This window comes from Hypanus sabinus, chromosome 11 (assembly GCF_030144855.1).
Source record: "Hypanus sabinus isolate sHypSab1 chromosome 11, sHypSab1.hap1, whole genome shotgun sequence".
NCBI lineage: Eukaryota > Metazoa > Chordata > Chondrichthyes > Myliobatiformes > Dasyatidae > Hypanus > Hypanus sabinus.
Genome location: NC_082716.1, coordinates 24,952,875 through 24,965,347, shown reverse-complemented (window position 1 = coordinate 24,965,347; position 12,473 = coordinate 24,952,875). Strand labels below are relative to the sequence as shown.

The window sequence follows — 12,473 nt, the reverse complement described above, 5'->3', positions numbered from 1 at the left end:
TCACTGGCATTATTTTCCCACTCACTTTTGTTACCTTATCTGCCCTTCCCTTGGGCGAAGTCGGCAAGGTTTCTGTAAAGGAAATCTTGCGAGGAACTAAAAACAAGATGGAGAAAGGAAAGGCAGGAGATGTCATTTACTTGGATTTTCAGAAGACATTTGATAAGGTGCCACACATGAGGCTGCTTAACAAGATAAAATCCTATGGTGTTATAGGAAAGATACTGGTATGGATAGCGGGATGGCTGACAGGCAGGAGGCAGCGGGTGGGAATAAAGGGGCTTTTTCTGGTTGGCTGCCAGTGGTGTTCCTCAGGGGTCAGTATTGGGACTGCTGCTTTTCACATTGTCAGTGATTCAGATAATGGAATTGTTGGCTTTGTGGCAAACTTTGCAGATGATACAAAAATAGTTGGGGGTAGGTAGTGCTGAGAAGCAATGCAATTCCAGCAGGACTTAGACAAATTGGAGGAATGGGCAAAGAAGTGGCAGATGGAATACATTGTTGGGAATTTTATGAAAAAGCATTTTGGTAAAAGGAACAAAACTGCAGACTATTATCTAAATGGGGAGAAAATTCAAACATTAGAGGTGCATTGGGAATTTGGAGTCCTCCTGCAGGACTCCCAGAAAGTTAATTTACATGTTGAGTCTGGGGTAAAGAAAGCAAATGCAATGTTGGCATTTATTTCAAGGGGGAATAGAATATAACAAGCAAAGAGATAATGCTGAGGCTTTATAAGGCACTGGTCAGGCTGCACCTGGAATATTGTCAACAGTTTTGGGCCCATGTCTCAGAAAGGATGTGCTGTCCTTGGAGAGAGTCCAGAGGATGTTCAGGAGGATGATTCCCAGAATGAAGGGGTTAACATATGAGGAGCATTTGGCAGCTTTGGGCCTGTACTCACTGGAATTTAGAAGAATTTGGGGAGATCTCATTGAAGCCCACTGAATGTTGAAAAGACCAGATAAGGTGGATGCAGAGAGAATTTTTCCTACGGTGGGGGTACCCGGAACTAGAGGACACAGCCTCAAAATTGAGGGATGACCCTTTAGAACAGAGGTAAAGAGGACCTTTTTAGCCAGAGATTAGTAAATCTGTGGAATGCTCTGCCTCAGACTGCGGTGGAGGCCAATTCCATGTGTATATTTAAGGCGGAAGTTGATCATTTCCTGATCGATCAGGGCATCAAGGGATATGGTGGGAAAGCAGGTGTATGGGATTTGGAATCAGCCATGATGTAATGGCAGAGCAGATTCGATGGGCTGAATAGTCTGATTCTGCTCCTACATCTTATGGTGTTGCCTTTTATGCAGTCCTTAGCTGCCTTTGTCAGCCACGGTTGCCTAGCCCTGCCATTTGAGAACTTCTTCCTCTGTGGGACATATCTATCCTGAACCTTGTGAACTATTCCCAGAAACTTCAGCCATCTCTACTCTGTTATCATCCCCGCCCATAACCTCCTCCAGTACAGCTTGATGAACTCCTCCCTCATTATTAATACATGCGAATTATGTTTCCTACTCTCAAATTGCTGTGTAAGTTCAATCATATTATGATCACTGCCTCCTAAGTGTTCCTGTACATTAAATTTCCTAATAATAACTGGGTTATTACACAACACCCAATCTAAGATAGCTTTTCCCTGTGTAGGTTCAAGCACAAGCTGCTCTAAGAAGCCATCTCTTAGGCATTCAGCAAATTCCCTCTCTTGTGATCTGACGGCAACCTGTTTTTCCCAATCCCCTTGTATATTGAAGTCCCTTCATTACCCTTATTACATGCTTTTTCCGGCTCCCTTTGCAATCTCAACCCTATATCTTGTCTATTATTTAGTGTCCTATATATGATTCCTATACTTTTTTTTTCCCTTGCAATTTCTTAACTCCAACCACAAAGATTCAACTTTCTCTGATCCTCTGTCACCTCTTTCTAATTATGTAATTCCATCTCTTACCAACAGAGCCACACCGTTGCCTATACCTTCTTGCCTGTCCTTTCGATACAACATATATCCTTTGCTATTTAACTCCCAACTATGACTTTCTTTCAGTTAGGACTCAGTGATGTATCGTACCAACCAATTTCTAATTGTACCTTGAGATGAACCACCTTTTTCTGAATACTACGTGCATTTGAAAACAGCACCTTCAGTCCTGCATTCTTCACTCTTTTAAAATTTGCCTCTGTCGTACAATTTAGCTCTGCACTGTCTGCATTTTCACCCGGTCATTGGCTTGTTCCTCCTTACATTCATATTACACCCATCATCTAATTGTAAACCTGCTGGCTGCTCCTCAGCTCTACCATACTAGTTCCCATCCCCCTGCCGTATTAGTTGAAACCACTGCCAACAGGGGTTGGAAACCAGTATGATAGAGCTGAGGATGAGCCAGCAGGTTTACAAGTAGGTGATGGGTGCAAGGCAGGACTATTGTGGCAGTAGGCAAACTAAAGCGGATTCAGATCATCTTTGAGGAAGGATTTGATCTGTGACATAAGCAACCTTGCGAAGCTCTTAATTATGGTTGATGTAAGTGCTGTTGGACGGTGAGGCAGGTCACAATGCTCTTCTTGGGTATCGGTACAATAAATGCCTTTCTGACACAGGTGGGGACCTCAGATCACACTAACGACAGTATGGATATGTCTAAATACTCCAGCCAGTCAGTTCACATACTTCTTTAGTGCTTGGCCAGATAATAAGATACAAGATAAAACCTAAAATAAGCTATCAAGTTCTATATAAACTAATTTTCAATGAAAATTATTATGCTTTTGCTGTGTTTATTGGCAATTTCTGTATTTTACTTCCAGTGTTCTTTCAACTGTGAAGTTCACAGAAAGAGAATTCTAATGTTGAATATTTTTGGAAAGGGGCCAATGCTTTACGTGATGAGTCACTCAGACTAACAAATATCTTTTCACTGTTTAACCTCTGAAGAAAGGGTGCTGATGTTCTATTTTATAAAAGTAACTAGGAGTGTGCCAAATACAATAGCTGTTAGTCATTTGCCTTTGTGCATGTGACAATAATAAACCAATTTATCAATTTATCAACTGAGCCTTTTTTGGCAGCTGTCACTGTTTCTGATTTTCAATGATTCTGGTTTCAAGCAAGAGAAAGTAGAAATTTTAAATTTGCAGTTGGAAGACCGCTTGGTGCTACTTCCTCTAAAACTGGATTTTAGGGGAATTCAGAATGTCCTTTATGTTCCTCAATGTAATTCAAAGCATTTTGACTTCTGATATTTAAAATTTAGAAGAAATCAATAGGTTTGGTGATAAGTCAATACGAAAACACCTCTGAAGCTGTTCCTCCAACAGTACCAAGATTTTTTATATTCCCTTATTTCATAACAAAATGCCATCCTGCCCTTCACTCTGTGCTGACTCAAGTCCTATTCATCAGTAGCTTTCCCACTTTACCTTCCTATAGCCCATTTTCTGTTCTATATCCACAAACTCCTCCCTACCTCTCTTATAACTTTCTTACAATAACTTACCAGCATGTTTTTGGGATGTGGTTAAAAACCAGAACCACTGGCAGAAATCCGAAAGGTAGAACTTGCAAACTCCACACAAACAACACTGGAAGTTCGGAGTGAACCCAAGTCACTGAGGCTATGCGGCAATGGCATCAAAACAAATCCAATAATGGAAAACAATACAAAAGTTGAAAAGCGTAACATTCTGCTCCGAAATTCAGCGCCCAAGGGCTTTACATGTTCACAGCCATGGCATGCTAGGAGGGCAGTACAGCAGTCAAATCTGCTGCCTCACAGCCGAGTGATACAGGTTTGTTCCTAACTTCCGGTGCTGGCTGTGTGGGGTTTGCACTTTTGCCATGACCATTTGCATTTCACCTGAGTGTTATGCTTTCGTCCACATGCAAAAATCAGCTGGGCTGGTTATCACTGCTAACCTGGTGTTGGTGACAAGAAAGTACCACAGGGATGTTGGTGGGCATGTGGGAGAGGATGAATTACAAGAGGGAAAGAAAAGGGGAATGGATCTGATGGAAATCCTGTATTATAGTCGGTATGGCTCTAAATGGGGCTGGAAGGTCTCTATAAGTCAGACAAATTCTGTGGACTGTGGTGTCCTGGTTGTCTCCGATCTGTGGCTGCAGACCCTTCCATGATAAGTCTTCATGTTATTTGATGAGGCACGGAGAACTGCTGCCTGGCATGAGCAGTCTTATACCTGCCCGCTGGACATAATTGAAAGAGCTCTCAGGGAATTATAGCTGTGGTGCATAGTTAACGGAATTGCTTCAGTCACAGGAGAATTGTCATTAGAAGGGTAACTTCAATGGCATGAACCTGTGCTAAAGAGCTCATCCCGGGCCCATCACATTGAAGCTACCATGAAGAAGTGGCTATAATTCATTACGAATTTGATGACCCCAGACTTGAGCAAAACTCTACAGATGTACCATTCTGATTATCTGCGTCATTGCATGGCATGGAGACTCCAATGCACAGCATCGAAAGAGGCTCTGCCAGATCCGCCATGGACACCAGACTCCCCATCATCTTCAGTAGGTACTGCCTCAAGAATGTGGCTTCCATCTTTCAGGCCCTCACCATCCAGGACATGCCCTTTTCACATTATTTCTATTAGGGAGGATGTACAGGAACCTGAAGATCTACACTCAACAATTGAGGAAAATGTTTTTTTCTCTTTGCCTGAAGAGTCTTTGAAACCATGAACACTGCCTCATTATTCCTTGCTTCTACATTATTTACTTTTGTAATTTATAGACTTTTATGTTCTTCCTTGGACTGTAGTTCTGGTACAAAGCAATAAGTTTCACATAATAGGTTGAGTACCTCTTATGCTTTATGCTGGCAGTGGTGAGGACATATAAGAAACTCTTAGATGGGAAATTGGATAAGCAGAAAATAGATGTGGCAGGAAAAGGGTTAAATTGATCTTGGTGTAGGTTAAAAGATCCTCACAACATTGTGGGCCAAAGGACCTGTACTGTGTGGTACTTCTCTATGTTCAATGATGTTAGTGAATATTGGAGGCTGGAAGGGCCAGACAATTTTTGCTATTTATTATGGAATTGTAGAAAGGTTACAGCATAGAGGCCAACCCTATTGGCCCATGTAAGAGCAATTGCCTCAGCAGCCACTCAGATATCCCACCATCTCCACCACACTTTTACCCTCTGCTGGTAAATTCATTCATTCCATATACTATCCAGTTCCCCTTTGAGTGCCTTAGTTGATTCTACTTCTGTTAATACCATGGCAGTGCATTCTAGACCCCAGCCACGTCCTTGAGGCACTTCGGCTCTTTTGCCAATCTCTTCTGTCAATGGAAAATTTCTGTCCATGTGCTCTCCCTCTCTGTGTGCCTTCTCCAAACACTTCATGAATTTCAAGAAACTCCCTCTGGACCACCTCTGTTCCAAAGAGACTACACACTCAATAGTCACTTTATTAGGTACAACTGAACACCAAATATCTAATCAGACATTTGGCAGCAGGCCAATGAATAAAAGCATGCAGGCATGGTCAAAAGGTTCAGTTGTTGTTCAGACGAAACATCAGCTTGGGGGAAAAAAGTGAGCTAAGAGACTTTGACTGTGAAATGACTGTTTGTGCCAAATCGAGTGGTTTGATTATCTCATAAACTGCTGATCTCCTAGGATTTTCATGCACAGCAGACTCTACAGTTTACAGAGAAGGCTGCGAAAAAAACCCAGTAAAAATTGCCAGTAAGCAGCAGTTCCATAGGTGAAAATACCTTATTAATTGAGAGAAGTCAGAAGAGAATAGCCAGACTGGTTCAAGCTGATTGGCAGCGTGCATGAACCTCATGGTGGGCAGACTGCAAGTTGATGTTTGGCTACAGAGAGGGAAAGGTCTGCCGCCGAGCCCAGCCTTTTCTGCATTTTGGATATGGGCTTGGACTGTGGAATTTTTTTCAGTTTTACAGTGTTTTTCTGTGTTTTTCACTCGATCTTTCTTTTCTTTCTGCACAGGGTGGGAAGTTTGGGGGTCAATGTGCCTATTCTGTTTTGTTCATTTTTTTGCTTGGGGGGGAATGGGGGGGGGGGTTGATGATTATGCTGCCTTCCTTCCCTTTCTTGGTTTCATGGTTACACTGAGAAGAGAATTTCAAGTTGTATACCTTGATAACAAATGAACTTTTGAACATACACTTAGTGGGCACTTTATTAGGTACAGAAAATACCAGATAAAGGCCCCCACTGAACGTAGAACAGAGAAAATTACAGCACAGTCCTGGCCATTTGGCTCATGGTGTTTAGCTGATCTTTTAACCGGCATGTTTGGTTTAATCTTAGAACCAGTGCACCTTCTCCTGTTTATTCTCGCAGATGAAGATCCTTGTCCCTGAAATTATTTTACCAATTCCATTTTGTACACTCTTCACACCCTGTAGAACACAGTTATTTGGTGTCAGGAAAATTTTTACATGTTTTTGAAAATGTAGTGTCTGGAGGACACAGTTGCGGCTGATTTTACAGAGTATACTATGACAACTTTGGTCTTGTATTTGAACCTCTGTTTATAAACTCCAGGATGCCATATGCTGTTTTAAACAGCTTCTAAAGCTGTCCTGCCGCTTTCAACGAACTTGCACTAATACCCACAGATTGCAGCAACGGGTGCTGCAATTTGAATTGTTTCTTCTTCTTTCTAGCGCCTTTTATCTTTTACTAGAATGTAACATTTTGCACTTGTCAGCATGAGTGATCAGAGGTACCACTGCTGATTTAATGAGCCATTGACTGTTCACCGTACCAGCATGTGTCCTTGGCTTAATCTTAGAAGCAAGCATGTTGTCCATGAATTCTTGCAAATAAGAGTGCATGATGTCCAGAGTGGAGGTTATGGCTGGCCCCAGAGCAGCACACAAGCTTCTCTGAGACTCTGGAAGTGGACTCCTCCCCGTTCCTTGCCATCTCTCGCTCTCAAGAGCCTCCACTTCAACATCTGCATGTCAGCATCCCATTGGTTGTCTTTGTCTGAGGCTTGTGGGGCAGTAGTGAGGAGTGGATCCCCAACACCCCCAACAATGCCCTGAAGAGATACACCAGCCCAGGTGTCAGACTGCAGCTCACTGCTAGGGATAAATGTCACATAGTAGTTCACGAGCATCAGACTGTAGTCCACTGGTGTCAGACTGTAGCCCACAGTTATGTTATTGTAGTTCACTCATACCAGGTGTCAGCCTGTAACCTAGTGGTACCACCTGGCTTATTGGTCCCAAATGTCAGGCTGAAGCTCTTTGGTTTCTAGTTTTTAAGCTCACTTTGACATTATGAAAGTGAAGCTAAGCACAGCTCCAACGCCACATTTAAGTTTGCTGACGACGACACTATTGTTGGCCGAATAAAAGGTGGTGATGAATCAGCATACAGGAGGGAGAATTTAGATGAGTGGTGCTACAACAACAACCTCTCAGTCAATGTCAGCAAGAGAAGGAGCTGATTATTGACTTGAGGAGGAGAAAACCAGAGGTGCATTAGCCAGACTTCATTGAGGGATCAGATGTGAAGAGTATCTGCAACTTTAAATTCTTCATGTTATCATTTCAAAGGAATTGTCCTGGACCCAACACGTAGGTGAAATTGCAAAGAAAGCACAGCAGCACCTCTACTTCCTTAGATGTCTGCAAAGGTTTGGCCTAATATCTAAAAGTTTGACAGATTTCTTTGGATGTGTGGTGGAGAATATATTGACTGGTTGCATCAGGACTTAGTGTGGAATCATTGATGCTCTTGAACAGGAAATTCTACAAGAAGTAGTGGGCATTGCCCAGTCCACTACAGGAAAAGCCCTTCCCACCATTGAGCACATTGAAGGCAGGAAGGCAGCATCAAAGACCCCCAGCACCCAAGTCATGTTATTTCCTCACTGCTCCATCAGGAAGAAGGTGTGGGACCCTCAGGACTCATGCTACCAGGTTCAGGAACAGTTATTAGCCCTGAGCCATCAGGCTCTTCAAGCAGTGACAATAACTTTCTTGAACCTCACTTGCCTCATCACTGAACTGTTCCTGGAACCTATGGAATCACTTTCAAGGAATCTTCATCTCATGTTCCTGATACTTATTATTAATATTTCTTTTGTATTTGTTCAGTTTATTGTTTCTTACACACTGGTTGCATACTGATGTTGGTGTGGTCTTTCATTGATTGTATTATGGTTATTATTCTGTAATGGATTTATTGAGAATTTCCCCAAGACAATGTATCTCAGGGTTGTATATGGTGACATGTACTTCATTTGAACTTTGAAATTAAGCAAAGGGCATGCCGCATTTCATTCTTCTTGAAAGGGCAGTGTGATAGTGTAGCATTTAGTGCAATGCTTTACATGCCAGTGGTCCATGACTGGGGTTCAGTTCCTGCCGCTTTCTGGAGTTTGTATCTCCCCAAGACTGCATGGTGCTCCTCCAGGAGATCCAGCCTCCAGTCACATTCCAAAGACGTAGACATCTTAGAAAGTCGTAAGCATGCGAAGTTTATGAGTTGCCAAACACAGACTGTGCCAGTTGTTGCATTTCAATGTATGTTTCAATGTACATGTGACAAATAACGCTAATTCTTATCTTTATCTTTTACTTTTGAATCTTGTTATGTTGCTCCTAACCAACATCATGCCAGACATTTTCAGCTACACTTCTGATAGGGACCGAGCAGGTTTTTAGTCCCTGTCTTCTCAGTATATAAAACATCTCTCTGAGCAATTTCCTCCTGCACTATGACTTCAGTATTACTATCAGGGGTGTGTACTTCTATGGATGTTTTCTTTTCTGTTGTTGATTTCAATGGCTGCCCAAAATAAAGCATGCCCCATCAGATCGGTTTGCGCTGCACACCTTTGGGTGTAAATCATCCTAACCCTGTTACGAATGTCTCTTTGGTCCTTTCCACACATTCTTGCCCGGCAGCTGAATGGTGATTGCTAGACATAACAACAGTTTAGCACCTCAGAAAAGAATGAAGGCAGATTCTGATTTTAATCCAGCTGGGTAGTTCGAAATTCTTACTTTTTGTTTGGTGAACTGAAAGTAATAAGATTCTGAATGCACTCTCATTTATACTTCAGGTGTTCAAAGAGATGAAAGTGCCTCAGGTTCGGAATCCATCACTTCCACTGCCTGGAGAACTACCTAAGAGTTTCCATGCTAAGATCGCACTGATTGGAGGCGGGCCTGCCAGCATCAGCTGTGCTTCATTTTTGGCTCGATTGGGCTATTCAGACATCACAATATTTGAAAAGGAGGAGTACGTTGGAGGCTTGAGGTAGATTTTGCACTTTACTTCTGTAACGATGATTAAGTAGAAATGGAATCCAAAGCTGCACACTTAACGCATTCCTGACATGGTCCTCCTCTTGATACCACTTTCTGCTACACTTACTGGCCACTTTATTAGGTACTCATGCACATTAATGTAAATATCTAATCAGCTAATCATGGGTAACGGGGAAGAACTGTGAACTAAGAGACTTTGATCGTGGAATGGTTGCTGGTACCAGACGGGGTGATTTCAGTATCTTAGAAACTGCTGACCTCCTGGGATTGTCATGCACAACATTCTCTACAGCCTGCAGAGAATACTGTGGGAAACAAAAATAACATGCAGTGAGCGGCAATTCTTTGGACGAAAACACCTTGTTAATGAGGGAGGTCTGATGAGACTGGTCAGACTGGTTCAAGCTGAGAGGAAAGTGACAGTAGCTTAGATGACCACATGTTACAACAGTGGTGTGCAGAAGATCATCTCTGAATGCACCAAACAGTGTACCATGAAGTGGATGAGCTCCAGCAACAGAAACCCATAAACATATATTCAGTGAACACTTCTTTAGGTACAGGAGATGAAATGGCCATTGAGTGCAATCAAGCCTGATTTTCTTTGACTTTGAAATGTATCATACTGTTATTAGAAAGACATAAGAGAACTGACCAATGTCAAGATGAAGCCACACTCAGGTTGGAGGAACAACACCTTATATACCAGCTGGATAGCCTCCAACCTGATGGCATGAACATTGATTTCTCTAACTTCCGTTAATGCCCCTCCTCCCCTTCTTACCCTATCCTTGATATATTTAGTTCTTCCCCCCCCCTTTTTTTCTCTCTCTCTGCCCATCACTCTTTGCCCATTCTCCATCTCCTCTGGTGCTCCCCTCCCCTTTTCTTTCTCCCTAGGCCTCCCGTTTCATGATCCTTTCCCTTTTCCAGCTCTGTATCCCTTTTGCTGATCACCTTTGCCAGCTCTCAGCTTCATCCCACCCCCTCCAGTCTTCTCCTATCATTTTGAATTTTCCCCTCCCCCCCCCCACTTTCAAATCTCTTAATATCATTCCTTTCAGTTAGTCCTGACAAAGGGTCTCGGCCCAAAACTTTGACAGTGCTTCTCCCTATAGATGCTGCCTGGCCTGTTGTGTTCCACCAGCATTTTGCGTGTGTTGCTTGAATTCCCAGCATCTGCAGATTTCCTTGTGTTGCTATATGAGTAGTATTTGTTTAGAATGTGTTCATATCCACAAGTTGTACCAGGCCTTCTATATAATAAACAAGTACTTTAAGCCAAATTTTGGTAATCCATTTTTATTTTAAAAACTCCTAGAAATAGCTGTTAGGAGAATAATATATTAAATTCAGATTTTTTTGCTTGTCTTTTGACATGAAATTTACATTGTGCAGTAGAGTATATTTGGAGAAATAAAAGCTCTGCATAGACAGCATTGTCATCCATTCTACCAGTGCCAGTGACGTTTTGGAAGATTGAAAAGAACAGATGCACATGTTTTTTTTCCCCAGTCACTTAAGACTGTAGTTATATAGCAGCCTCCAGTCTGAGACCCAAACTTGCCAGCTGCAATGCACAGATGGCAGAAAAGATAAAGAAATCTGTGCATACGAGCTTCAGTACATGCGTTGGGCTCTACGTCTCCCATTGTTATGTTCTTAATATTGTGAAATGAGTGACCTACCTGCTAAAACAGACACAGAGAAAAAGTTTTGCAATGTTGCTAGGAAATAAGTCGGGATTTTAGTTTTACATTTAAAATGCTCATGTCTCATCTGGGACTCAAAGCAGAATCAAAACAGCCTCCATTTATTAATCCACCTTGACACCTGAGACATATCATTCACTGAAGATTAGTTTTCATCAGTAAGAGAGTGTGAAAGAACTGACCCTTTGCTTGTAGGTTTAGTCAATTTTCTTCTACAATGACATTTGCCTTTTTAGCAGTGTTTATTAATATCTGTTTATTTAATGAAATCATAGAGCAGAGAATAGTACAGAACAGGAACACTTCAGCCCACAATGCCTGTACGGAACATGATGCCAAATGAAGCTAAGTCTTTTTTGCCTCTATATGGTCCGTATCCCTCTATTGCCTATATATTCATGCGTCTATCCAACAGCTTCTTAAGCACCACTACCGTATCTGCTTCCATCGCTACCCTGTGGCAGGAACTTACCACTCTCAGGGTAAAGAAACTTGCCCTGTGAACCTCCTTTACCTTAGATGCATGTTCTCTAGTACTTGACATTTCACTCCGGGGAAAGATTCTGTCTGCCTAACCCAACTATGCCTCTCATAATCTTATAAACCTCTATCAGCCCTCTCCTCAGCTTCCAGTGCTCCAGAAAATATAACGCAAGTTTGTACAAGCTCTTTTTACCCCTCGCACTCTCTACTGCAGGCAGCATCCTAGTGAAACACTTCCACACCCTTTCCTATCACAAAAATGTGGAAAGATAAGAAGCTTGAAGCAGAACGGTAATGATAGCAGATTCAATAATGTCATATACTTTTCAATGTAGAGTGCTTCACCTGGGTCTCATTGGTATTCTGCAAAAGCCATTCTGCTTTGTGATAAAGCCATGCCAAATACGTTGGAGATCTATCGGTAAATTTTAAATGACTGAAGCTCCTCCAAGTCATTTGCAGAAGTTAAGTTATTAAAGATACTCTGATTAAAAATATATGTATCTTGTGTTCAGTGTCCTTTAAATTTGTCTGTTGTTGTGTTAAACTAAATGAAAAATCAAATAAGTCTTGTTTGAAACGGATAAAGTGAATCCTTAAATGTTCGGTTAATCTAAAAAGATTTTGAAAGGAGGTAACTTTACTGATTTAATTTGACAGGTGTATTGATAGGAGAGGATTAGAGGATTATAGACTCAATCTGGGGTGGCATAGACAATAAGACCATAAGACATAGGAGCACAATTAGCCCATTTGGCCTATCGAGTCTGCTGTGCCATTCAATCATGACTGATCCCTTTTTCCTCCTCCTCAACCCCATTTCCCGGCCTTCTCCCCGTAACCTTGATGCCTTGTCCAATCAAGAACCTATCAATCTCCGCCTTAAATAGAACCGACGACCTGGCCTCCACAGCTGCCTGTGGCAACAAATACACCACCCTCTGGCTAAAGAAATTTCTTTGCATCACAAATGAA

The 12,473-nt window shown here is 42.0% G+C and overlaps 1 protein-coding gene across 3 annotated transcripts in view; it reads left to right on the top strand.

Moving 5' to 3' along the window:
* Positions 1 to 12,473, top strand: part of LOC132401544 (dihydropyrimidine dehydrogenase [NADP(+)]-like) — an 889,454-nt gene that overhangs the window by 364,288 nt on the left and 512,693 nt on the right. For all 3 annotated transcript variants that reach the window (XM_059983565.1, XM_059983564.1, XM_059983566.1), the window contains exon 6: positions 9,096 to 9,292. In XM_059983565.1, the coding sequence (XP_059839548.1) occupies positions 9,096 to 9,292 (197 nt within the window). The remainder of the gene's footprint in view (positions 1 to 9,095; positions 9,293 to 12,473) is intronic.